This window comes from Patella vulgata, chromosome 9 (genome assembly GCF_932274485.2).
Source record: "Patella vulgata chromosome 9, xgPatVulg1.2, whole genome shotgun sequence".
Lineage (NCBI taxonomy): Eukaryota > Metazoa > Mollusca > Gastropoda > Patellidae > Patella > Patella vulgata.
The window spans coordinates 18,912,699-18,940,539 of record NC_065887.2 but is presented as its reverse complement, the minus strand read 5'-3'; the positions used below and the strand labels follow the sequence as shown (position 1 = coordinate 18,940,539).

The 27,841-nt window shown below is 33.8% G+C and overlaps 2 protein-coding genes across 6 annotated transcripts; one reads left to right on the top strand and one right to left on the bottom strand.

The window, feature by feature from the left end:
* Positions 1–221: 221 nt before the first annotated feature.
* Positions 222–26,441, top strand: LOC126807761 (nucleolar MIF4G domain-containing protein 1). Of its 3 annotated transcripts, none has more exons than XM_050532544.2 (14): positions 222–251; positions 14,874–15,005; positions 15,342–15,513; positions 15,990–16,085; positions 16,890–17,517; positions 18,104–18,303; positions 19,373–19,494; positions 19,928–20,021; positions 21,118–21,348; positions 21,931–22,056; positions 22,268–22,392; positions 23,175–23,339; positions 25,491–25,622; positions 26,097–26,441. In XM_050532544.2, exons 1-14 carry the CDS (start codon positions 240–242, stop codon positions 26,373–26,375), a joined length of 2,514 nt encoding a protein of 837 aa, XP_050388501.2. In that variant the 5' UTR covers positions 222–239; the 3' UTR covers positions 26,376–26,441. The 3 variants fall into 3 exon arrangements, with proteins under 3 accessions (XP_050388501.2, XP_050388500.2, XP_050388499.2); XM_050532543.2 differs by lacking the exon at positions 222–251 and adding an exon at positions 14,104–14,441 and having other exon boundaries at positions 22,271–22,392; XM_050532542.2 differs by lacking the exon at positions 222–251 and adding an exon at positions 14,104–14,441.
* On the bottom strand, positions 2,502–14,035 carry LOC126807765 (probable serine carboxypeptidase CPVL). Of its 3 annotated transcripts, none has more exons than XM_050532558.2 (13): positions 13,955–14,035; positions 13,159–13,365; positions 12,732–12,850; positions 11,779–11,893; positions 10,882–10,940; positions 9,280–9,359; positions 8,760–8,826; positions 7,641–7,763; positions 6,539–6,670; positions 5,905–6,003; positions 4,907–5,080; positions 3,175–3,357; positions 2,502–2,687 (listed from the first exon to the last, which is right to left on the bottom strand). In XM_050532558.2, exons 2-13 carry the CDS (start codon positions 13,340–13,342, stop codon positions 2,589–2,591), a joined length of 1,434 nt encoding a protein of 477 aa, XP_050388515.2. In that variant the 5' UTR covers positions 13,343–13,365; positions 13,955–14,035; the 3' UTR covers positions 2,502–2,588. The 3 variants fall into 3 exon arrangements, with proteins under 3 accessions (XP_050388515.2, XP_050388514.2, XP_050388513.2); XM_050532557.2 differs by lacking the exon at positions 13,955–14,035 and adding an exon at positions 13,680–13,897; XM_050532556.2 differs by lacking the exons at positions 4,907–5,080; positions 13,955–14,035 and adding exons at positions 4,708–4,881; positions 13,680–13,896.
* Positions 26,442–27,841: the final 1,400 nt, after the last annotated feature.

Below are 27,841 nucleotides of genomic sequence, written 5' to 3'. Positions count from 1 at the left end.
GACGTAAAGTAATTATAACATCACAATACATTTATATATTGACGTTATTTCATTAGGCGTTTTTGTGAACCGATTAGATTAGACCGATTAGCTATTATACGAATTTGTGAACCAAGTTGATTATGCTAATCGTTACATTTGTGAGACGATTTAACTCAACTGATTAGGCAAATCGACCTAATGATAATCGTCCCAGGAGGTGTTTAGGCGATTAGATTTGACGTTTTCAAAATGGCGGAATGTTCGACATCGTAAGTAATTTTTAATGCTTATTGTTGTTTTTCTCCATAAAAAATGTTTTTTTTAAAACGCATTTGATGTGTTTAAAGTAGCTAAGTCTCTAACTCAATATCATCCAAAATCTTCAACATAGAAAACACGATTTATTTGTCAAATTATATCAACATTCATGTTGTGATCTTAACGGGAAAAGATGGGCTTTTGATATCCAATATTTAAGACAAAATAAACATTTTACCATTGGTACACGAATCGTGTACCGTAATGCGCTTCAGCCCTAGTTGTATCAAGAGACTCGAGGGACGAGGCTAGACACATTGCACCAAATCAAACGGCGTATGTAAACTGGAATAACCAGACGCTAGAAATTTGCACTCGCTTGAGACTGCTGGCTTATTTTGCCGAACATAACGGATTTGAAATTGGAGTAAAAACGGAAACCTTTGAATGTAAATCAGTTTATATACATTCATATTACAGTATTATATGCATTGCGACCCACTTAATTTTGTCAATTTCGAGGTCCCAAATGTTAGCGATTTAGCTCCTTTAATGTTAACTTTATAGTCCACAAGAATGTTAGATCACCTCTGGCTCTAAGCAATTTTAGGCCCTCTGGGTGCGAGCAGTGTCACTGTAATCTGTAGGTAACTTGGACTACACGTGAAACACACGCCCCCCTCGTCATGTTAGCAGAGACAATTTTTTTTCTGATCGGTGTCCGTGGTGGCAGCCATCTTACCAAATCGTAATTATCAAATTTCACATTTGTGGACCATAGCTAATCAAATCGAAATCATACCAAATCGTACTAGCAAATCAAAACCTAATCTAATCGACTCACAAAAACGCCTATTATGACGTTTTGGTTCATATCTGTAGTTGTAATAAGTTTGATACTGATATTGGTTATCTACAAACAATGGCGTATTCGCGGAAAATAGCACCTATGGCAAGAACTGGAATTGCGCCCATGTCTAAAACATCCCCCCCCCCCACACCCTTACATAACTTTACCATATAATCATTCCAAAAGTCAATTTCGTTCATCTTTAACTAACAAATTATGGCACTACATAAAAAATAACAATTCCACTCCATACCTTGCTTTCACTGGTGCAAATTGCTCGCTGCAGGAGTAGCTAACTCTTAGTGGCACCCTCTTCAAGTGCCGACCAGGGCACGTATTATACCTACCATACGCGACTCTCTACAAGCCTGATTGTGCAGCCATTTATATATTTCATCTGTGCAATTTCATATTATTATTGATTTTTTTTTCTTTTCAATCATCTTCCAAAAGTAAATGTCAGTCTTACTTTAAACTCAAGTTATGGTTTAGTGAGACCAAATCAGTTCCATTGTTAGTTGTTCGGGATCTTGATGAACGATGGTTTTTATCAATACTTCAAAACACCAAATTCAGAAGGCTATTTTGCATTTGGTTTTTCACACAAAGGCATTGGAAACAAAATTGTAATATGTATAACCGAATTTCAAAGTTTTATCTTCTCATAATTGTTTGTATATACCAAAGTCTTGTCTGTAGAAACTGCACAAACAAGTACGATCGTTCTATGTACCAGGAACTGACCATGTTGTTGGGTAAAATTCAAATATCTAATTCACTAAATCGATGCAAAATTGTTTAAAGAAGAAGCATGCCAATTTTCATGTTGGTCTGACATGAATTCACTGAGCCTTAGGATTTTTTGGATACCAACACGAAGAACAAGAAAAAATCTAAACGGGTGGATGAACACAAAGGCCCAACCATTACCACGAGTGACGTTAATATAATAATCTTGACAGTGTAAATGAAATTAAATGGGGGTTTCACGTACTACTTACTGTTGTGCACCAAGCGGGAATACCATACAGTGTTCTATGGCGGAAATTTTGACTGGACGTCGGCGCTACGACCTTTCTTTATTTCAATTTCCAACTGTCATCGGTCTTTTACATGAACGCCAATATTTATTTAGGATCTCAGGCCTTTGTCCCATACGAACGACAAGACACTGTTCCATGGCCGACCCTTTGTCCTGCACCACTGACAAGGGGATACCACATGCAAAATCCAGAGGATTTAAACAGCCGACCAAACCCAGGAACTTTAGGTTAGAAAACCAGCATCTTCACTCACTGCGGCTCCGAGGGTGTATTAAATTTGGTCTGAATATACCTATTGCCTTTTCTTTCATTTTGCCGCGATAAATGTGGGCATTTATCTGCTTTAAATCCCTCTATTTAATTCTGAATTTTTAAAAATAAAAAAAAATATTTATTATTCAAACATTCTTAACAATGATAAAGAAATACAAATAAATTTTAAATGGAATAGTTAATTAAGAAAATGATCTATTTTCTACAAATCTCTGAATCATTTCATAGCCTCTTAAAGGTTGATCATGGGGTAGTATATGTCCCGCTCCCAATACAATAACCTGAAAAAAAGAAAATATAATTATTGATAATCCTAAAAAGTTGTAAATTTTGGTCAAGAAATTGATAATAATTGGCAGAATTACACCCCAAAATTCTTTTGTTTTCCTTGCATTAGTGGTGTGAGATTAAATTTTTGTTTTGAAAGATTAAGAATAATATCTAGTGTTAATTTGTTCCAAAGTAGGGGGCTTGTTTTGTACATGAACTAAGGAACATCACAAAATGAACTAAGAATGGAGGTTGCGTTTAGGGGTATACAATTCAAGAAGTTCTGATAAATATGCCTGACAGAGGTTGTTGAGACATTTGTATGTATAAAGCAGAATTTAAAACTTAATTCTGTATTGAATTGGTAACCAGTGAAGACTGTACAATACTGGAGTAATATGTGAGGACTGTTTTGTTTGTGTTATTAGCCTAGCAGCACAATTTTGTACTTTTTGGAGTTTATAAATTAATGAAAGAGGAATGTAATAATATACCTACCTGATAAAAATTATCAACTTGGCGATAGTACCCAGCTATTTCTCCACCACATAGAGTACAGTTCCAGATATTACGCTCTACACTTTTATATTTCTCTAAACCAGACCAGGGTACAGTCTGTAACCATGCTTCAGTTAATGGTACTGCTATAATAATATCTAACTGTCCATTGTAAATCATAACCTATATTTAAAATATAATAAATAACATGATTATTAAATACATTGTTATATAATAACAGGAGTCTATAAGAACAGGATTTTTGTCCTTTGATCATAACGGTTATTTCATGACCATGTCATTCTAACATTAATAATATAGTATTGTAAATAACATGATTATATATGTACTATTACACAACAAACAACATGACCATATCGATGATATTGTTCTAACATCAATAATATAGTATTGTAAATAATATTATTATATAACAAATAACATGACCATATTGATGATTTTGTTCTAACATTAATAATATAGTATTGTAAATAACATGAATATATTATTATATAACAAATAATATGATTGTATCATTCTATAACAAATAACATGATTATATTATTATATAATAAATACCATGATTATATCATTCTATAATAATTACCATGATTATATCATTCTATAATAAATATCATGAATATATTATTATATAATAAATACCATAATTATATTATTCTAGAACAAATAATATAATTATTTCAATTTATAATAAATAACATGATTATTTAATAAATAACATGATTATTTAATAAATAACAAGATTATATTATTCTATAACAAATCTTTAGCCTTCTACAATTTAACATATATACAAATCATTATATAATAATAAATAAGAACCATTTCAAAAATAGATTTATTAGGAAAAGCGAGTCTGAAATTTCACTTCTAAATCCAAAATTCTAGTTTATTCTCATCTTCACCTTGGTAAAACCATGGTCTTTGATGGTTCACTAGAGCCAGTAACTATTAAAGGTTGTTATAATGCAGACATAGACATTATACATGTATAATATATGTCATTTGAGTTCATTGAACCAAATCGATATTCAATGATGTTATGTACAAATTCCTCATTTTATGTTTCTTTCATTTTATGTTCAGTTTACCAGACTTATCTATTAAAAGGGAGCAAAGGTGGCTGAGTGTGGTCGATCCCTACGTTGGCCCGAAAAAGGTCATCAGGATTTTCCGGCGTGGTTCCCCCTTGTCGGTAGTGTAGGACAAGTTGTTGGGAAAGAATGAAAAACTGAGGTCCGTGTACACATTGGCATGCATGTAAAAGGACCCTTGACAGTTGGAATTCAAAATAAGTGTAGGATGTAGAACCACTGTCCAGACCCTCCTAGCACACTAGCCTAGTCGAGCAGAAAAGTAGGATGTTAAACCCCATTTCATTTCATTTTCACTTCTATTTACTTAATTAATTGATAGCTTTGAATATATTGTAATTAAGATTATCAGCCATAGTAAACCATAGGTAGTAATATTAAGTAAGTGGTCACATGCAGTAAAGCCATCATATCTCACCTTATAATTATCGAGAAGAACAGAAATCCACGGTTTTACCGACTGCATAATATCATTTGTTAACATTTTTTCTACTTTAGAGCCATCGTTATAAGTCAAATTACCGACGTGAATAGCTTTGCGTACACTGGGATCGGCTAACAAATTGTTGTAATAATTGTAGGAATCTGGAGACTTAAAAGAAAGAAGCATTTATTACCTTATAATTATCAAGAAGAACAGATATCCATGGTTTCACGGACTGCATGAAATCATTAGTGAGATATTTTTCTACTGTTGAGCCATCATTATAAGTCAAATTACCAACATGTATGGCTTTACGAACACTGGGATCAGCCAACAAATTGTTATAATAACCAAATGAATCTGGAGACTGGAAAAAGAAACCATATGTCTCGACTTTTAATAGCATTTAAGCAGTAAGCAGGGGGATTAAGCATTTCATTCTAAAAATTTCACAATTTAACTCATAGAGTTGGGCACTTGACCTATTCAAGCAGGTGTTTTAAGATTTTCTTTTCAAAATTACAAGAAAGTTATATTCTAGCAAATGGTGTCAGTTTAATGTATAACATATGAACTTCTTTAATCCCTCAAGGTATAAACTGAATCCTGTGATCCTAAATCTAATTAAACCTCTCAAATACACCCTGAAATTTAATATTTTGTAAGCCCTATGTCAGATTCCACTGCAAAATGTACTACCTATTATTAGAAAGGACAAAACAAGGGATATGTGAGGATAAGTAATAATTTTATTGCATAAATAAAATAGTTTATGATGCAGGTGGAAGCCATATTTGTTATTACTTTCATTAAATACACAATAATATTACTATCATTTACTATTAACTTTGAATATCCAATATTATTAACATTTACTGTTTACATTAACTTTGAATACTCAATTTACTTCTTACATTACCTTTAAATACCCAATATTATTATAATTGAAAATATTGGTATATACTAAGCAAAATTTAAAATGAAACATTAAGTTATGCAATAATAGATTGTTTCATGGTTTCTGAATCCTTTATGAGATGTGGTCAATAAAACAACCATGGTTTGGCTTCTTGTTCATTAATAACAATATGCCAAGATAATACATTCACCAAAATAAGACATCATAGTTACCTCCCTTAGGTTCATCAATCAGTAACCATGAAATAATCTTTATACCCAGGTTTTACTTACTTTAATTCTAAGGAAGTTATAATAATCAGTACTACCAGTAGCTTGTTGATAAAATGGTGGACCGGTTGTTTCATCACCATTTAACAACTCATCAAATATCTGTAGAATAAAAAAAAAACATGCTAATTCACAGAATCAGATGATCAGGTGTTGCATCATAACATAAAATCAAATCATTTGGAGATGACCCATGGTTATTTATATTTTGTATGGGTACATGCATAAGCCAGAGATGAGAATTTTACTCTTCTTTAAGTCCAGTTTAGTAACTTTGATTTTTTTGTCATTTTCATTTCCAACCCAACAGGTTGACTTAAAAATTAACGAAAAATATTATCTTTACCCATTCTGAGTTTTAAATACTTTTAAATCATGGATTTTCATGAGTCTGATAGCTCACCCCCTACTATGCCTAAAATGTGACAGCTACATTGCTTTTTAATTTAGGACATATGTAAATCCAATCAACTCCGGGATAAATGTAATGCTGAATATAAGTAAACAAAAATTTACTAGACATGTCAACACCTCCTATAAGTTAACAAGAGCCATTTATTTCAATATTTATCCTACAATCAATCTGCTATTACAATTGTCACGTTTGGCAGAAATTGCCATTAAAATATACCATTACCTTAAATGCATCCATATATCTTCCAGCTTTAATATCTTGTACGGCAATATCAGATAAATTCTGAAAATAATCCCTTTGATTTTCATCCAGAGTACCAATACTAAACATAAAGGGGGCATATTGTGACATCATCTGAAATAAAGACAACACATGTATTTCAAAAGGCTAAATAGATGAAATGAAATGAAATGGGGTTTAACGTCCTACTGTTCTGCTCCTATACTGGGCTAATGAAGACGGGCATACGCCATACAGTGTGCTATGGGGGAAATTTTGCCCGGGCAGCGGCACTATCGCCTACTCTTATATCGAATTCCAACTGCCAAGGGATCTTTTACGTGCATTCCAATGTATACACGGGACCTTGGTTTTTCGTCTCATCCGAAGGACTAGACAGCTGTCTTTGTCAGGCCCTCCGTTCTGCACCACTGACAAGGGGAAACCACTCTGGAAAATCCCGATGAACTTTCTCGGCCAATGCAGGGATCGAACACCTGACCTCCAGGCTAGCGAGCCAGCGCCTTAACCACCTAGCCACCGTGGCTCTGCTAATTAGATGAACTATTTTCATGCTGTTATGATCTAATTAAGAACATTCAAGGAGACAAAGGTGGCTCAGTGAGTAAAACGGTGGCTCACTTACCGCGTTCAATCCTGGTGTTGGTCGAGATAGTGATTTCCTCTTGTTAGTAGTCCAGGAAGGACGACTTGGCAAGGAAAAGTGTCTAGTCATTTGGATGGGATGAAAAACCAAACTGATGAAATAAATCCTTAACAGTTGGAATTTGCAATAAGAGTAGTTCGTACGCCACTGTGAGGGCAAAATTTTTCTCTCAGTCAGCCCACTGCATGTTGTCTTCATCATTAGCTTAACTGATTCATAACAGTAGCACATTTCAAATACAAAATGTCATGCAAAATGGGATGGATGGTATGAAAAAGATAGAATTATTATTAATTATTTGTCTACGACACATATAGCTGGTGCCTGGAAATAAATAGAAAAGCTAATCTATGTTTTGTTAAGCATTTATCCAGCATCGTCTGCTATTTTCTGTTTAATATAACCATGCATCTAAATACACAAAATTATATAACTTACAGTCTCTGGATCACAAAGACCATCACCTATAGCCATTCCTTTAAAATTAATCTTGACTTTAGCTGCAGGGTTCTCTAAATGTATTCTATAGGATATAGCTGGAACATATTTACCAGCATATGACTATAAAATATACAAAAATCAGTCATGCTTATGCAAGTTGTTTCTGAAGAAAAAGTTCAAAGATAGTAGCTAGATACATTTTGGTTATTACCAATCAGGTATTCCATTTTTTTAGGTTAAGGCAGCCATCTTGCAATCTTTATGTCATTCAATTTCCCTTTACTTGGGCCAACAGATGGTTGTCCACATGATCAGCCAGGCCCAAACCCTTGAAATATTCTTAAACATTTCAAAATCTCTTCATGTCAAACTCTTACGTTAAACATCCAATCAAATACTGTATTACATTTCCATTTGAGATGTGTACTACCTTGACCAAAATGTCTGTGTCTATTGAGAACAACTATAGTTTAGAGACAGCTGTACTTGATGGCCCCAAGATGTCATCTATGTGCTGCTGTTGACTTCAATTATTAACTGAAATTGTCAATTCTATCCCTCACTATTCGGCTTTTAAATTTTAAATAAAACTTTAATTCTGCTTTGAACTAACATGATTTGGAAGCTGCGGACTCAAATGAAACCATCAATCACTTTGTAAACAATTTGTACACAAATAACTGATTCATTTAGACAGCTTGCCCAACAGATTCATGCCAATTAAAACCTATCACTCTTGTGTGCCTTGTTTTGCACTGACTGTATCCAATGCCCAGTCAATGCTCAATGGATCTCAACCCGATTTGCTGTTTCACCCATATATGCTGGACATCAAGATATGGTGAATCATATTCAAAATTCCCAACAATATAACTATTACTAATCTCGATTGATAATAGGCAGGATTGATTTAGTAATTAGGTGGTCAACCCTTTTATAAAATATCCAATGCTCAATGGATGTGCTCAGTGAATATACAATGTTTCCTCTTTCTAGTACCAAATGACAACTATAATCAAAATTGGAAGGAATGATTTGAAGGAATGATTTGAAGGAATGATTTGTAGGAATGATTTAAAGGAAATGAAAAAATAAAACTTAAGGAATGAAACTTACTTCACCAGTTACATAAAATTCATTCTTCTGGAATTCTGGGTAAATTTGAAAAAATTGCACTAAAGCTCTAAAAACAAACAAAAAAGGAGAGTAAAAGAATTATAAAAATTCAACCTGTTTCATTTTTTTTATTAAAAGAATCTCTGTAATAAAATTTTTATGTTGTTGGTAATTTACCTTGTTTTAATGTTCTCCACTCTATAAAAACAACTTAAATACCAGTATTTCTTACCCAAATCATTTACATTGCTTATTGTTCATGACAACTCTCATGGTTGAGTTTAAAGTTTGAAAAATTGAAATGAAATTGGGTTTAATGAACTACTTTTCTACACCACCCAGACTAATGACGACAAGCATACACAATGCAGTGTCTTATGAGGGGAATTCTGCCCTGACAGTGGCTTTACAGGATACTTTTATATCAAATTGGAACTTACAAGAGTTCTTTTGAACACACTCCAATGCATACATGGAATCATATTTTTCTATCCGATTACAGAACACCTTTTAAACTCACTTGTATAAATTGATGCCAACATCCACTTCATTGGTTGCATATCCACGATCATCTTTAGTAAAACTAAAACCTGTACCAACCTGAAACAAAAACATACAACAAATAATGGTAATTATTCATGTAACCTTAAAGGACAATATTGGTGCCAGTCATTATCACATATGTGATAGAGTTGGTTAAACACATTCCAAATATAATTTTAACACAGAGATCATTGCGACGATAGCTGAGTAATAGAGTTTTCCAGAATCGGAAGTGACGAACGCCAAAGGAAAACACGAGTCATCTCTCTATATAACTGACTGATGTGACGAGTGATAACGGATATACGGCCGAATTTCTGCTCACTAATATTTCATTCGAAGACCAAAAGTTGTTGTATGAGATTGTGAGAGGATATCTGACAATTCGTAAAAAGAATTGACTGCCACTAGATAAGTGAACACGAAAGAAAAACAGAAAAAGTCTGTGCATTACCATGTTTTTATAAGATATAGAATGAATATAAACATGGGAATGTACGGACTATTTCTATTTTTCCCATGTTCTCTTATCTAATGACATTCAATTACTTTATTGAATTGTCAGGTATCCTCTTACAGTCACATATATCAACTTTTGGTCTTCGAAGGAATTATTAGTGAGCAGAAATTCGGCCGTATATCCGTTATCACTTGTCACATCAGTCAGTTATATAGAGAGATGACTCGTGTTTTCCTTTGGCGTTTGTCACTTCCGACTCCAGAAACCTGTATTACTCAGCTATCGTAGCAATGATCTCTGTGTTAAAATTATATTTGGAATGTGTTTAACCAGCTCTATCACATATGTGATAATGACTGGCACCAATATTGTCCTTTAAAATAGAATTAGTTAGCTCTGGTCTATAAAATGTAAAATATTATCCAAAGTACCCCTGTTCCTTCCCTCCTATACTTATATTATAAGTTGAGTGACTTAATCTTTATTTTAACTATTTCCTGTATCTATTTCCTGTATTCATTTCTTGTATTTATTTCCTGTATTCATTTCCTGTATTTATTTCGATAAATTATTTCCTGTATTTATTTCCATAAGTTATTTCCTCTTATTATTTTTATTCCATCAATTTCAATATAGTCTTTATAAAGTTACGGAGGGGGGGGGGGGGGCGAATGGTTAGCATGTGCGCGCTGTATCACAAGACCTGTCATTGAGTCAACTGGCATGGTTTTGAATCCCCGGTTGTATGTGACAAGGAGTAGGGTCGCCTGTCCAACCTCGTGGGTTTTCTCTGGGTCCTCCAGTTTCCTCCCACTGCTAAAGACCCCTACGCGCAAGCGAATTATTGAAATAAAATTAAACCATATGTTAGTCCCAAAATGACCTAGTTTGTATCAAGTGGACGTTAAACCCCATTCCTCTCTCTCTCTCTCTATAAAGTTACGATTTATCATTAAAGCCACAATATTCCCGACTTTCAGATAACAGACAATAAAAGGTATTCTTATCGAAAAGTATATTGATCCATGAAGATCAAGATTGTATTTGACTTAAATTTTTTGTTATAATTACATAGTTTTCAGTCTTTTTTTCTAATTATTGGCCAATTGATTTACTTACAGGATTATCAATATATAGCATGGAGTATTTCTCATTCCATGTCACATTTTTTCTTGTCACTAAAAATACAAAATTTAATACATGTACATAATTAAATAAGAATCTAAAAATATTAAGTCATCAGTTGACCAACAAAACTTGGTTTTATCTGAAAGTATGATATTTCTAATGACCAGGAAAAATAAAATCACATGTAAATTGGACAATTTAAATTACCCACAACAAATTAAATAAGTTAATTATTACAGATTGTAAAACATGTGTTTATCAGCTCATCATAGTGCAAGTGTAATACATAATTATAGCTATGTTAGACCTTGTAGGTTGAAAAATCAAATCATCTGGGAACTCATATAATGAAATGAAATGGGGTTTAATTAACATCCTACATTTCTGTAAAAAACAAGATAATGAAGATCGGCATATGCCATGCATTATGTTATAAGAGAATTCAACCTGTCAATGGTTCCTTTACGAAACAACAAGATGCTTTTCCTTGCGATTAAGAAAGGGGAAACCAGGCAGGGAAGCCCCCATGTAACCTTTTCAGCCAACACCGGCAAAGAACCTGAGACCTTCTAGTTATAGTGAACCAATTATACACATTGAGCTGCTGGTAACCAATATATACATGTAGTCTGAGTATATTAATATGTTCATCCTTTTGACAGAAATGCAGAAAAGTTTCCCGCTACCAGGATGTAAACCTATATTAAAAATTGTATTTCAAAAATATTGTCCCAACCAATTCCTGCTGTCTATACAGTCATGATTGTTGAAAACAATTTACAAATGACAAGTTTTAGAGTCTAAAGCCTTCTGGGATTACCGTATTCGACTACCTTTAGTCCTAACTTCAAGGTTATCACCAAAGCCAAGAAAATAACAAGGACTTACAGGTTCCATTTTCTAAAACTGTATAAGGACCATGTTCTACAAATAAACCAAATAATGAGGATCCTCCTGGTCCTCCCTGTAACCATAGCAACACAGGTGCATCTGCTGGATTTACCTTATAGAAATAAATAAAACTAAATTTTCTAGCAGAAATCAAATTATTTCATATAAAGTTTGGTGGGAATCTTTGCTAATAAATGGTCAAAGCTTATCAATCTTGCCCGTCCTCATGTAACCATAGTAACACAAAGTGCATCTGGAAACAATGAATTACACATATTCTTCAATAATAGTTAATTATTCATGGGACTATATAGTTTGTTATGGTTAAGATTTATCACTTTCTTTAAAGATACATTATGAGAGATTCGATAACGAAATGGCAGTTCTCACTATAATAGTTAAAAACTAGATAATGTAAAGTCAATTTGATGAAAATTTCAGTCAAATTGATCCACTATGAACTGAGAAATAAGCGATCGAAAGTTCCGCATAGACTCGGTCATCATTACTAAAGTCGGTACGACAAAAATCATAGTCTTGATTATCCATTTAATCGTTAAATCGAGAAGGAAAGTTATGCAGCAAATCGGATCATTATCGCAGGCTAGCGTTGACATCGAGAGTTGATTATGGTCTGGATACGTTAATTAATGTCTAATTAATAGTTTATATAACATTTCATGCCTAAAGAAAGACCTACAATAGGCAGATTTAGCTCTTACATAATGTATGTTTAACTAACTGAAAATTGTGAAAAATCTACAGTCTGATGCTTGTAATACCAACACATCTCTGGTATACTTATAACAATTTCATTCACTTTCATTGACAATGGGCTGTCGAATGATCTCAGGTTTCAGTTATTGTTGTGGGCCTGATCTCCCTATCCCTCTGCTATCTCTCTAGTCTAAGTCTTAACCAACATTTTGATTATGGTAAATTACAATTACCTGTGCAGGAAAGAACCAGAAATACATGTTACTGTTGTAGGTTTCATTGACGGTCAATAATCCTGAATAACTCTTGATGGGTATACCACGTAAATCTGATACCAGACTCACTTGTCGAGCTAAAATACACAAAAAATATGTAAGCTTATCATTACAATAACAATACTATTTGGTACAGTATTTAAAATAACACCATCCAATACTATCCATAAAACCCAATAATATATTATACTTTATTAGCTGAGCTGATCCTTTCCTGTTCTAGAACTTACATATTTTCTTATAGTGTTTTTTTTTATTTTTTTTAAGGAAATTGCAGTTAAGTCCATCTGACCTTTTAGAATCACTTAAAAAATAAAATTTCAATCAATCAGTTTCTCAAATTTTATTAAAAGAAAATGATAATAAAACAACGGATTATCAATACCTTTGTCTATTTCTCCTTTCTCCAAATATGGGGTAAGGAAGGCCGGTTCTCCAGGATCTACACCATTTTGCCACATAGGAGCTATTTTACTTGGAAACATTCTCCTTAGAGCTCTAGCTGATTCTCCTGAATGAATGGTGGCCAGAGTGACAAGAATCACCACGGCAAGAATTTGTTGCACCATTATGGTAGATGATAAGATTCTCCCTGAAATGAACAGTATAAGGTGTCATTGTGTCAATAAATCTTATATAAATCCTACCTAGAATTTTAGGTAACAAGTCTTAGCAAGATTTCATTAATAAACATGTTTTATTTATATGTAGGAATTTTTGTTGATGAATTTCGCACGACACATTTGGTTAATGATAAAACATTTAGATTTGCTTCTCTTCTACTCTTCTAGAGAAATAAAATCAAGAGATTGTAACTCTTCAAATTAAATATTCAAGATCATATCTCATTTTTTCATAGTGAATGTTATCTCATTGTCTAAAAAATATGCATTTAAAAATAGCTACCTAGTAAATCGTATATAAAGTAGAACAATAAATGATATGTCAAAACTACAAAATCGCCCTCACTTGACTGCAATCACTGAATCAGACTGAATTTTGTGGTTTTGTCATAAGCGAAAACAAATCACATGATACGCGTGACTAACGCCCACAATATCTTGTCATTTAATAAACTATTCAAAACTAGATGATAATATCAAAGCATCTTATCATAATGTGACAATATCTTATCACAATTGACATTGTTTTCTTTCTCTATCTTCAGCTAAAGATTATACCTCTGTCTGTGACAATCTGTCTTAATTATCTCTTCCTGTCAACTTGCACTTTCGTATTTTTCTAAGGGGAATAACTCTGAATCATACTCTTTAATTATAGAGTCACAAACTGTACCCTTACTACAAATTACTCTTGTTGGACAGTCAAGACTATCCAATATGTCTGCGCCCATGAAAAAGCATGAACTAAAAAATCTGTTGCTAAAATTTTGATATCTCTTTCAAAAGTGGCATAAGTGTTAATCTTTATTTGTGACAGCCTGGTATATAAGTAGCTTTAGCCATGAAAGAAAAGAAAAATTTCACGAAAGTAACGAAAAAGAAGGGTAAACAGAACCAAAATGGTCAGAAATCAAATGACAATACCAGAAAACAAAAATTATTCAAAATAAATTTAGTGAATGATAAGTTAACTCGAAAACAAAAGAGAAAAGAATTCAGAAAATTAAAGAAACTGAAAAAAAATGCATTTCATAGAAAAGAGGAGGTGAGTATTGAAGTGCTCCGACAATTGTTGCCAATGGTGCAACAACTTGAAGGATGTACGTACCTGTGGACTATGTTAAATTATAAATCATGGCAGTGGTCTATATAATCAGTCATAGATTTGTATGACAGACATTTGTATGGAATCATTTTGTGTGGAAATTCACAGGTGTGCACTCTGCTGCTTTTGATCTTGAACTTGAAGATCAATGTCAAAACACAATCATCAACAAATTACATTGCACATTTTCAAAATTATGGTACCACATTCGACTCATGATTCACAAGGTTAAAATATTTGATAATATTTGAACAGGGATAGTCCTACTATACATGTATGCCTAAATATGGAAATTATTAGTAAAACAGTGCTAATGAAATGGGTATCATACTTTATTAAGATGTAGGCCTATACATGTTTAATATCTTATAGATGCCATCGTTAGATGTGTACCTTGAACAGAAGAAAATAAAATTCCAAACAGAAATAGAGCAGAAGAAGAAGAAAAAAGAAACAATACAAAACAAAATCGCCAAATTAAAAGAAAAGAAGATTAAGAAAAAGGTAAAAATAGAGAGTTGAATATGGGCTCGTCTTGTGAATAAATGTCTAAATAATAATTCATATAACAATTCAAGCCAGAAAAACGACCAGCAAAGGCAGCTGTCGCTCTTACATAATACATCTTAAATATAAAATATTTACATTTGAACTTCTATCATGTACCAGTACCTGAATTCTTTACACTTATGAAATGTCACTGAAACAGTTAATAGTGATAGGTTAAACGTTGTTTATACATGCTGCCTTTTCAAAGATTAAATTGTTAACAATTATTGATGATCACTAGAATGAGAGTGTTGTTTTAAAAGAATGCCACAAGGATTATTTATATTATAGGTTAAGAGAGAAGCTGAGAGAGAAAGGTTGAATGCTGAAAGAGAGGAAGAACAAGAAATGAAAAAAATACAGAAAGTGGAAGAGCAATCATTAAAAGAATTGGAGAAGAAATTGAATCTGAATAAAAGACGAAAGACTTTGCCTCAAGGATTTATTAATGATGGGTTGGATTGTATCCTTGAATTGAAACATAATACTTTTTCACCCTTAATTATTTATATGAGAAGCAAATGTATACTTCAAAGTGGCATTTGGTAATTGAACAGTAACACACTAACACTATTTATGGAATAACAATGTATAGAGATATGTTAATGCTATCTGCATCAGTGATCATATAGCAGATTGTAGTGTTCTGAATGAATATGCAACTATTCTTGTACAAGATGGACTAAGGGGTCTTGCGGGTGTGGGGGGGCGGTGCGTGTGGGTAGATGATCTTAATATGTGTCCTTTAGATCATAAGGTTTGTAATAGAGTCAAATGTGGTCTTCTGCCTACCCTACCTCATGGTTTTTTCCTGGGACCTCTGGTTTCCACCCACTGCCAAAGACCCCTATGTATGAAATTGTACCATACAGTACTTTACAACTACAGACAGATTTCCTCTTCTTCGTTTATTTTGTTTATTCCTTGATGATATGGTAGATTTATTAGAGGTGGTAGATGGGAAAACAGATATTGATTATGAGAAAGAAAAACCTGATTGGTTAACAGAATCAGATGAAGAAGAAATACTGCCAGGTCTACTTTCACATTATTATAATTAATGGATAATTAATGAAGTAGTCTGATGCCGGTATAAGGTTTATTATCTCTCCAAGTCCTCTTGCTTGTAGGTGACAAGAAGTAGGATTACCTGTCTCTTTGGTTTACTCAAGACTCTTCTGACCACAAGCGATTTTAACGTAATGATAGACATAATACACCTTATATATAAACACCGTAGTTTAAGACTGTGTTTGGGGAATAAGCTATTCAGAGATGTGTTCTGGATTAAGACCAGATGAATCCAAACTTTATGAATATTCTGATGATAATAAGAAACATATAGCCTAGCAATTTGTATGGTCTAACTGGCACTAATAGGTTCTCACTGGTGTCAGTAGGTTATAACTGGCACTATCAGGTTCTTACTGGCACTATCAGGTTCAGTTCTCACTGGTGCCAATAGGTTCTCACTGGTGCCAATAGTTTCTAACTGGTGCCAATTGGTTCTCACTGGTGCTAATTAGGTAGAATCTCTGTTTTATGGAAAGGTAACTGAATCCAAATATAGGTGTCAGTATGTAGCTATCTGTCACATCTGGGACAGAGTATCTCTACTGATTTTAAAACAACTTATACTTCTTTGTCATGGATAATTCAATTATCTTAGCACGTAACTATTACACAGCAATGTTATAGTATTATATTCTATTTTTACAAATATATACCGATTAATTTCATCTAAATCGTGCTACAAAACTACAAGTGATCAATCATATGTAGCTTCTGTAGTGGGGTCATGGTTCAGTAAAAGCATATTATCTATTTTTCTAAAATCAGATATGGAAATGGAAGATGACGATAAAGATGAAGATGATTTAATGGAAGAGCCTAGCGATGATTCTGATGAGGATGCTGAGTCAGATGACCAAAATATCATAAGAAGACTCCCTATTATGGATGAAAGTGGTTCAGATATGGATGATAGTGATAATGAATCAGATGAAGACACAAAAACAAAACCTAAATCAATTTTAAAAACTAAAAAACTTTCTAAGAATGAATCTAGTGATCAGAAATCTATTTCTTGGAGAGAAGAAATAGAAGAACCTTTAGTGAAAAAGAAGAAAACTAAAGTGAAAGGAAAGGATGATGCAGAAACCTCAGATACTAAGCTGAAAGTTGAAGATGATGGCAGTGATGGTGAGTTTGAAGAAGATATATATGGTCGTCTTAAGAAAAAAAAGAAACTGAATCAAGAATCAGAATCTGAAGAAGAATTGCAGGAAGATATTTATGGGCGTGTTAAAAATTCTAAGGGTGATGTTTTAAGCTCAAAGAGTGAGAGAAAGGGAGGTGGGGGAGCCTATATTCCTCCTGCACGTCGAGCTATGATGATGGGAGAAAGTGAAAGTAGAAAACAGGTGTTAGAAAAGTTAAAGAAACAGCTTAAAGGTTTAATAAACAGGTATGAAGAGCAATTTATTTATACATAAAAGCCTGGATTATATTTGTTTCATAATTTTGAGTTTTGTCTTAGCTTACCATCTTATATTAAACATTACCAATACAGAGACAATGGATTGCCCAAACTGATGCCCAGATTTACTAAATAAAGTAGTCCCATATTCATTTTTTATGGTACTTAGCAGATGTCAAATAAAAGGCTGTATTGGTCCTTTGTATACGTTAGTGGTTCTCAACCTTTTTTTGCCAACGGCACACCATGGAAGACTTGAAAAAATAGTGGCACACCTGCCTAAATAATTTTGCAAAATATAAACTTGGTAAGTCAGACATCATACAACCGTAGACACAGACTAGTCATAGACATATATAAAGACTCAAACTAAATAATGAAAAACACAGCTATGAACTTATCAGTAGACACCAATGAATACTCATTTTTTTTCACATTTTCTTAGTGTGCTGTTCAAAATTTCGCGGCACTCTGGTTGAGAATCACTGGTATATGTATATTAATAATGTCTTTGATATTAATTGACATATAATTTGTTGTAATAAATTTAGTTACCATACTAACATATTTTTAGAGCGAGTGAGGCCAACATTCAGTCAATAAGTAACCAAATAGAAGAACTCCACATAACTTATAGCCGTGCAGACATTAGTCAAACTCTAAATCAACTTATAATGGCCGCTTGTATCTCACCAACCTTGACCCCAGAGAGATTATGTCAGGAATTAGTGCTATTGGTAGCTGTTCTTCACAATAATGTTGGCATGGAAGTTGGTAAGTCATATTTTAGCCTTTTATTTAATGCAGAGTTACTGCCCCTGCCACAGAAACATTGTAAACACTTACTGGTTTATGAGTTGTTTTTATTATTTGTTGGGGGGGTTTTGGGGATTTCATTAGGGTGAACCGTATCAATGTCAAGAATCTGGCATCATTTATACATGGAATTATTGCCCTGTCAATGAAACCTTGTAAAAACTGATTACAGATTAACTTTAAATCTTGTGGGCATATTGTCTTTGACTGGCACACACTATGATATTAATTATAAATGGAAAATGACAATAATATATTGACTTGACAGATGCCATTATTGACCATTCATGATTTAATGACATGTGTACACCCCATCCTTCATCCCTCAACACATTTACATCACTGCCAGTAATATGGCTACTACCGTAACATATCAAGCCATCAAAAATCACTTGCATAAACATAAACATATTTTACTATATATAATGTGAAGTACATGTATAAACCAATCTTCGATCCACAAGATATAGACAAATTGACTTGTCAGATTACCTTTTGGATTGAAGAAATTTCTTCTTATTGTTGACATGTCTATCATTGAACAGTCAAATGGTATCAGAAAAGTCACAATTCTTACTAATCTACACTCATGTGTATACTCTGACTTGTTCCACTAATCAGGGGCGTAATCAGAAATTGGAACAGAGAGGGGAGGGGGGGGGGGTTGCGGGTTGAAGACAACAAGTTTGGCTTGCAGTCTGCTGGGGGATTACCCAAGAGTTTTATCAAATCATACCCTCTGAAACAATATTTCTGCTCATTTGGGTGCTAAATTTATAGGATTTGAGTGGAAAGAGGCCAGTATGGTGACCAGGCTTCACACATTTGTTTATTTGGCAATATTTTGATGAATGCAGGTGAAAGAAAATGTTCCGTGTCAGCAGCTGGGGGTCTGAAATTCAATAATAGCAACTGATAAATCAATTTAACTTTCATTTATTTCCATTTTAGTTCAAGTTTATAACAGACCTCTTTCAAATACTCATGGATTTATTATAAATCTTTATGTTTTTACAAATATTTTAAGGTGCACAGTTTCTACAGACTCTAGTGACAGAATTGGATGAATTATTTAACAAGTCAAATTATGGTGTAGGAAAAACCATGGAGAATATCTTGATGTTGATAACAACTCTTTATAACTATCAGGTAAAATAGTTTGATTCAGAGTCTGCAGTCCTTCCATACTCTATTTAATAACTGCAGTTACTTCCAATCGAATAGACAGCTGTCTAATCATTCGGATAGGACAAAAAACAAGGCCTAGTGTACAAATTGGTGTGCACGTAAAAGATCCTTTGACAGTTAGAATTCAATATAAGAGTAGGCTGTAGTGCCGCTGTCTGGACAAAATTTCCCTCATAGCACACTGTATGGCTTATACCTGTCTTCATTAGCCCAGTTCGGAGCAAAACAGTAGGACGTTAAACCCCATTTCATTTCATTTATTTCCAATCAAATAGCTTTCGGTTTTTTCCTTTAATAAATTTAAAAGTATTATTTAGTTGAAATTGTTACAAAACTTGTGTAGGCAGTCAATAAACAACAACAGTCCCTAGTGTTTATTGTATTTTGATTTCAGGTTGTTCACTGTAACCTTGTGTTTGATATTATAAAAAGATGTCTTCTATCATTCAATGAAAGAGATATAGAACTTTTATTATTTATATTAAAAAGTAAGTGGACATTAATATTATTAAATGTATAGTGAGTTTAATCAACTATGCAACAAACAGTCAAACATAATACAAGAGGAATGGTGGGAAAATAGTCATGGTCTGCAGGCCAAAGAATTTAAAGAGAATAGTTTTATGCAATTCCATTTCTCTAGGCAAAAGAGGCATTAATGATTGAAGACAGTAAACAAGAATGTTGTTTGCATCAACAGATTTTGATATTAGTGTGGATTAAGCCAGGAGAAATTTGATATTTTAGCGAAAAATGCAAATGACATATCGTTACTTTAATGCTTCATATTGCCGTTAGTATTGATAAATATAGATTATGTTGAACGGGCAATCCTAGATATATTTAGGTGATTAAATCTTATTAAATGTGTTTTAACGGCTCATGGAAATATTTATAATAGTTTAAATCTTTGTGATGCTTTTAAAAGAAATACAACTGATCAGTTTACAAGTGTTGTCATCAGTCAGTATAACTCAATGCTGTGTTTGTGTCTGGATACAAATATTTATAAACTTAAGCTTACAAGATAGCAGCATTTATCTTGTCACACGATTATGGACAATTCCTTATCTCAGCTATGTAACCCTGTTAACAAGCAAAAGTGGTGATTTTTTTCACTTAGAGCTAAATGGAAAATAAGCCACTTGTCTAGATATCGGTAAACCCATCTCTTGGAATCTGGGACAGCTCCTTTATATACAAAATGTAGTGCCAGATTTAGATAAGACTGTGGGTATTCCACTTAGGAGGCCCATAATAATAGCCTGCCCCATGACAAGAGGAAGATGAAAGTGTGTTTTAAGCACAATTGAGTAAAGTCGAGGATGATGATGTATGTTTAAGACTACAGTGCACATAAGAAAGGCTTATGACTCTATGTCAAGATTATTATACACCTTGGCCGGGGGGGATCCCTAGATCTTAAGACCCTAGGCTTCAAGCTGCCAAGCCTATAGGTTAATCCGGCACTGAGTATTTGGCAGCTATTTTAATTTCATAATAAGCCAAACTTTTTCCTGTCGAGATACTAGTCATCATACTATGCCAGACAACAGAGTACATGTCATTTTCCCTTTTTTCTAGATGTTGGCTTTACTCTGAGGAAGGACGATCCTGTTAAACTGAAGGAAATTATTCAACTGATGCAGTCTAAAGCAACAGATGTTGATAAAACCACGATAGTGGAAAAAAGTCGTGTGCAGTTCATGTTGGAAATAATTCTAGCCATCAAAAATAACAACATGCGCAAAATACCTAACTATGATCCAACCCGTGTGGAACATCTGAAAAAGCTTTTAAGGAATTTTACACGTGGTAAGTATGAAGATGGGGGGTGGGGGAGGGAAGAAGAATAAAATGTCCCCAGTAAGGTCATATAAAAGAAATAATTCTCTTTCTCAGATAAGATCACGTCACTTTAAAGGTTCGTTTGACATCGTTTCATTTCAACAAAATAAATCCATCTGATTGATTGCTGCATGTTCGTAATTCCGTGTGGTAAAGTTTATAGTAACAGTATAGTTTAGACAGTTTCACAAGAGTTAGTAATTATGTAAGTGAATTACTCTAAACAGTATGAATTAACATAGATTTGACATGAATATAGAACCTTGAAATGTGGTGTTTGACAAGATAATGAGACACAAAAATAAACAAACAAAAATTTGTCAAACATCATAGTTTTGTAAAAGATTGTCTGAGAATATTTATTTTCTGTAAGTGATAGAAACATTTCTAAGTAGCAGATGAATGGTTGTCAATTTATAAATCCTAACTTTAATTTTGATTTTTGAATATAATCAGTGTATGTTATGAAACTTTGAATATATTCAGTGTATGTTATTAGATTTTTTTATATAATCAATGTATGTTAAAAGTTTGTTTTTTTTCTAACAGGAGGTAATTTATCAAGTAATCAGTTATGTATTAGTCTAGAAGATTTATTACAAGCTGATAAACAAGGAAAATGGTGGTTAGTTGGATCTGCTTGGTCAGGTAGAGATACAACACAAGATGTAACAGGTAATTATATACATCTAGTTGCTACAGTTTCCAAAGAAAACAGGCATATGCCAAAATCGGGTTCTGAGAAGCTGGGCCAATGTAAACTGCAGAACCATAGGTGAAATCACTATGACTCTACTACTGGTTGGCCATTACTCTGTAAATACTGTTCTCAGTTACCCCAACTAATGGTTAACTGTAGTCTTACTGTATCTCTTATTATTTACAGCAGCTACTGAATCTGTCAGTAAAACCTTAAGTGAAGCAAATTCTGCTTTACTAGAACTGGCACAAAAACAAAGAATGAATACAGATACACGAAAGAGTATTTTCCTTATTTTGATGACTAGCGAGGTAAGTTGAATTTTGTACTTTGTGTTTCACAGCTTCCTGTTCATAGAAAACTGTGAGTTTTGTTTTTAGGTCTGTAGGTCATCCAAGTTAATTCTGATTTTGTTTCAAGATTAAGAACAAAATTCTTATTTGTAAGAGTTTTTGGGCTTTATTTTTAAACTGGAGTTTTGGAATTTTTGTTGTCAAACTTTCTGGGATTGTTCAGCTAGTCCAAAGGAGGAACCCTGTTGAAACTTAGAATCATCCTGTTGTAAAGACTGTACAGATTTCGATATATGTTTTTTCCGAACTTGTTGGGATAGTTCTGCTAGTCCCAAGGAGATATAAACCCTAATGACATTCATAGTCACATAGCGATTTTTCAGTTACATGTACTTATAAATGCTCTGCTGATTCGAGTTTTGCAGATTTATTTTAAAACTTAATGAGATTATTTGAATAATGATAAAAAAGAAATCTATCAAAATTCTGACTTGCAAATATAGTTTTACTAATTATTGCCCCTGCTGGTGAGCGTATTATTGATGACTTGAAATTCTGTGATTAGTTATTAATTGTTTAAAATTTGCCTATTTTCTGTGTCAAAATTAAACGTTAATCATGTTTCTACCCTCTCCAGTTGACAGTTACTGCAGGGAGGGTTTTAAAAGTGCCTGTGGTCATCGTTCCAAACTGTCTCCATTTAGCTCTGAGCTACTTGTACTTACTAACTTATTGGTACTATTTATAGAATATTTCATTGTTGTACATTTGTATTGTTTAAATAAGTTTTCTTTTTATAGGATTTTGTTGATGCTTTTGAGAAGTTACTTGGTCTTGGTTTAAAACATCAACAAGAAAGGGAGATAATTCATGTGATTATGTCATGTTGTTTACAAGAAAAGGAATATAACCCATATTATGCTTATCTTATTATGAAATTCTGTCAGTTTGATAGAAGATTCCAGGTGAGTGGGGTGTTTGATTTATTGTACCCAATCTGCTGTTCAGAAGGTTTCCTTCACTGTAGGTGGGGGGTGGGGTTAGTCGAGCAATAAGGACACTGGACTGAGTGGACTTGCGACTACAATGTCCATGGTTCAAATCTCTGTGTGGGCTGAGAACCTTGGGATTTGTCGACCCCAGTTCCCACTTGTGAGGGGAAATGCCCAGTTGGCTGATAACTTAAACATACATTATGCAAGAGCTAAATATGCCAATTGCAGGTCTTTCTTTAGGCCTGAAATGTTATCTAAATTATTAATTAGATATTAATTAACTTATCCAGACCATAATCAACTCTCGATGGCATCGCTAGCCTATGATATTTACTGGATTAGAACCCTGGCTGGTGCTTCTGATTAAATCAAAAAATGGATAATCGAGACTATGTTTTTTATCGTACCTACTTTAGTAATGATGATCGGGGCTAGACCAAAAATTCAATTGCTAAATACTCGGTTCAGGGTGGATCAATTTGACTGAATTTTCAGCACATTCCCTTTACATTATCTAGTTTTTAACTATTATAGTGAGAACTGCCAGCTCTTTATCTAATCTCCCATAATGTATCTTTAATACAAAGGTAGTGTTTCTTAATTGTTCAGATGGGTTGAAAAACTGAGGCCCATAATAAGTGCGCACACTGGAATGCATGTAAAATAAAATAAACACCACTGTCTGGGCAAAATACTCCTTATGATTGAACATATGACCAGAGAAAAAAAAACACAGTATGTTAGTCTCAAAATCTCCAAATTATTGTCTAGACAAAGAAGTTAAAGCTCCATGCCTAAGGCTAACATCAACATGAAATTTTGTTTTTTCAGTACACTTATTCAAATTTTGTGTCCTATTTCTTAGGGAACAAATAATGGTTTAATGATCATTAATACTCTTTGTTGTTCCTCTCAATAGCTTTTAGTTCCACATTTTCAAGTTTTGGAATTCTCAATAAAACATTTGCGGAAGGGTGTAGTGGGGAAATGTTCCTAGTCACTGCTGTGAGAATCTCAGATCATCTATTCTATGTGTTTGTTTTATCAAACAAGATGCGCTTGGCAAGGAATCAAATTACCCGCCTATCATCCTGAATTTTCCTGCAACTGCACGAATAAACGAAATATAAATCTATATCATTATCAAGGATGTTAGTTCTGAAATTACTGTGTTGTTTTCTTCTCTCTAATTTTGGTTTTATTTTCGTTAAGTGCTGTATATGTAATACAACGCACTTAATGTATACTGTTGTATTTTGTTGTCCCCCACCTTTCTAAGAAAGCAGGGGACTATTAAAATGGTTCTGTCCGTCCGTTTGTTCGTCTGTCTCTCTGTTTGTCTCTCCGTAACGCTTTTTGGAACACAATAACTCTCCTTCTAATTGAGGTAGAATGTTCAAACTTGGTGTAGGTGTCTAATTAGGTGAATACCTTGACAGAGTTCAATCATGTGCATTTTCCACTACGGCTAAGCACAGATAACATTAGTTTTAATTGGGTGAGAGTGATGAAACTTGAGACTATAGATTCATTATATCATTCATTATATTCAATGTGAGAATTTTCTGCTTAGGCTAAGTAACGATAAGCAATTTGATTGGTCAGGACTTTGGAACATAACAACTAATCTTTTAATTGAGGTAGAATGTTTAAACTGGGTGTAGATGTTCATTAAGTGAATTTCTTGACGGAGTTCAATGATCAAGATTTTTCGCTAAAGCTAAGCAGAGCTAAGCAATTTTGTTGGTCGTTGCTTTGGGACAAGATGACTTTGATTCTGATTTGTGGAAAAGAGGTACTTCAAAACCTTGACTGAGTTCAATCATGAACATTTTCTGCTTAGGCTAAGTATAGATAAACAGTTTGATTTCTTGATCCTTTTCAAAAAGATACATGTACAATTAATTAATATGTGTCATCTATTGTGGAAAACAGGTACTTCAAAAACTTGACTGAGTTCAATCATGAACATTTTCTGCTTAGACTAAGTATAGATAATCAGTTAGATTGCTTAATACTTTTGACAAAAAATAAATGTGCAATTAATTAATATGTGTCATCTATTTATTTTGGGGTTGTGGCGGGGGACATCAGCCTCACTGTTGACTTGTTTTATTTTAGATGACATTACAGTTTTATTTATGGGACAAATTTAAAGAGATGTCAAATCTGTCCATTAAAAATGTTCATAATTTAGCTAGTGTAGTCAATCATCAATTGGTTCAACAGGCCGTTAATCTCTCTATACTTAAAGTAAGTATATATATACAGTATATATGTATATTGACGTGAAGACACGGGTTGGAGTGGGGCTATAACAAGTATCTTCATAGTAACATAGTAATCTATCTGTTGAAGCTTTTCCTTTGTAGCTCAGGTTGTTGGCTAAAAAAGGATTTGTGTTGAACACTACTATGTATGCGTTGGAGGGGTGGGGGGGTGAGACAATGTCTAATGTGTGCACTGCAGATCATTGATGTAGTTCATGGATTTGACTTTGATCCTTGGGTTTGTAGGTGACAGGGGGTAGTGTTGCCTGCCTAATCTTGCATGTTTTGTCATTTCAACTCTAAAATACATTTTAAGGGACAACTGGCAAAACTATAGGGGTAGTAGGGCAATTGCCCCATGCTTTTGGGGGCAAGAGGGCATTTGCACCCATAGCCCCATCGTTCTGACGCCCCAGCATACCACAGAAATGAAACAGATATAATTTTTATATTTCAGGTTATAGAATTTGGAACATTAGATAAAGCCATGGTGAACTTCCTTAGAATTATGTTAGAACAGTTGTTATTGGATAATTCTTCGGAAGTGATAGAATCTATTTTTCTTAAGGTGTCTGTGAATGATAAACTTCGCCATCTCCAGGAAGGACTTAAGTTATTCTTAGTGCATTTCTTAATTCGAAAAAAAGGAAAAGACAAAACAGGGCCAGCGTTAGCTGAAAAAGTTGCAATAGCAGAAAAAGCTCTTAATGAGGGCCAAAGAAAAATGTTGTTATAATGGTTGATCTCCGCAAAATTATGAAATTCCTTAAAAATGACAATAAAAAGGGAAAACTGTAAATAATTAACGCAGTTGTTATTGAAAGCCATTTTATATTCCCAAATTGTTGTTAAATCTTATCCAATTGACTAGAAATTTATATTGACATCATTGTAGCCATTTTATATTTCATTTTAAAAGCTTCCATTTCAATCAAAGCAGGAAGGTGGGCCTATCATGGTGGGCCTATCATGGGATCTGCCTGGTTAGGGTTGCTCTTGTTTGAAATGATTTGAGCAGTGTCTACATACAATTTAATTACTAACTGAAAAACGACCCTAGAAAATGAATCATACAATCTTAAAGAGCACATAAAAGTGGAATACTTGAAACCAGTATTTATTATGCACTTTACGCCAATTTCACACCAATCTGATTAAAGTTATTGATACATTACCGTTTATGTCACGGCCAAATATTCAACCGTTATAAAAGAATATGAATCAGATCTATATACGGCTGTTCAAGCCAGCATGTTAAAAATTTAATTTGAGTACATTTCAGCCTGGATTAATCCCTGGAAAATTTGATGGTTTCCGAAAAATGCAAATGACTCTACAGACTTATCAATAAAATATGAATCAATAAGGATCGGTTACCTATTATTGAAGGGATACAAAAGAAGAGCAGATAACTACTAATGAACTTAAAAAAACACCCAATCTTCTAAATTACTATCTAACCGAACCAATGTAGACTTTTACGATTAATTTCATGACAAGGTATAGCACATTCGGAAAAACTTACAAAACGGTCATGGAACATAGACTCAGTCTGAAGTATGGTTTAATGGTCAACGTCTCGGCAGCTTCGAGCCAGCAACTGAAGCTGAGATCAAACGTCACCCACATACATGTCCATTGGTTCCCATCCCGACATTGTCACTAAAACAATGCTTAAGTGAACGTCTGCGAATAATAACGCATATTGGGTGCGGCGTTCGGTTCCGTAGACCAAATAGTTCTGCTGAAACGTCTTAACACTCGGTAAGGTAGGCCTATTGGTGAGTTAGCACTTAATGGTTTAAATCATACTTAACGTACTTAACAGAGAGAACACCGGAAACCTTCAGCAACTGCTCAGATCCCAACGCAAACCACTTCATTTCGGCGTTCCACAGCGATCGGTATTCGGCACAAAACGTTTTACGTCTTACACAGTTCCGGTTATGCTAGATTCCCACTGTCGTGCGATTCGTTACGATGTGATTGTCCTAATTGCGTCCACGATCTGATACGTTCGGATACGATTGCTACGACTGACCTCAATATATTATAAGATCTGATAGGATCACCACGATTACTCCTCGATTAAAACCACGATTTCAATCGTGATAGTGGTAACCTAGCATTAGACATATTAGCAATAGTAATCCTCAATTGTGGTCTTGTATGCTGACGACACCCAACTGTATATATAAATTG

Excerpts from the sequence above, each read along its gene's own strand:
- LOC126807765 (XM_050532558.2), bottom strand. The coding sequence starts at position 13,342 with ATGGTGCAACAAATTCTTGCCGTGGTGATTCTTGTCACTCTGGCCACC. Across the intron at positions 7,764-8,759 it reads AATTTTATGTAACTGGTGAA|TCATATGCTGGTAAATATGT; the intron begins GTAAGTTTCATT and ends TATATTTTATAG. Across the intron at positions 5,081-5,904 it reads ATAACTTCCTTAGAATTAAA|TCTCCAGATTCATTTGGTTA; the intron begins GTAAGTAAAACC and ends TTCTTTTTCCAG.
- LOC126807761 (XM_050532542.2), top strand. The coding sequence starts at position 14,238 with ATGAAAGAAAAGAAAAATTTCACGAAAGTAACGAAAAAGAAGGGTAAA. Across the intron at positions 22,057-22,267 it reads TACAACACAAGATGTAACAG|CAGCTACTGAATCTGTCAGT; the intron begins GTAATTATATAC and ends TATTATTTACAG. Across the intron at positions 22,393-23,174 it reads TTATTTTGATGACTAGCGAG|GATTTTGTTGATGCTTTTGA; the intron begins GTAAGTTGAATT and ends TTCTTTTTATAG.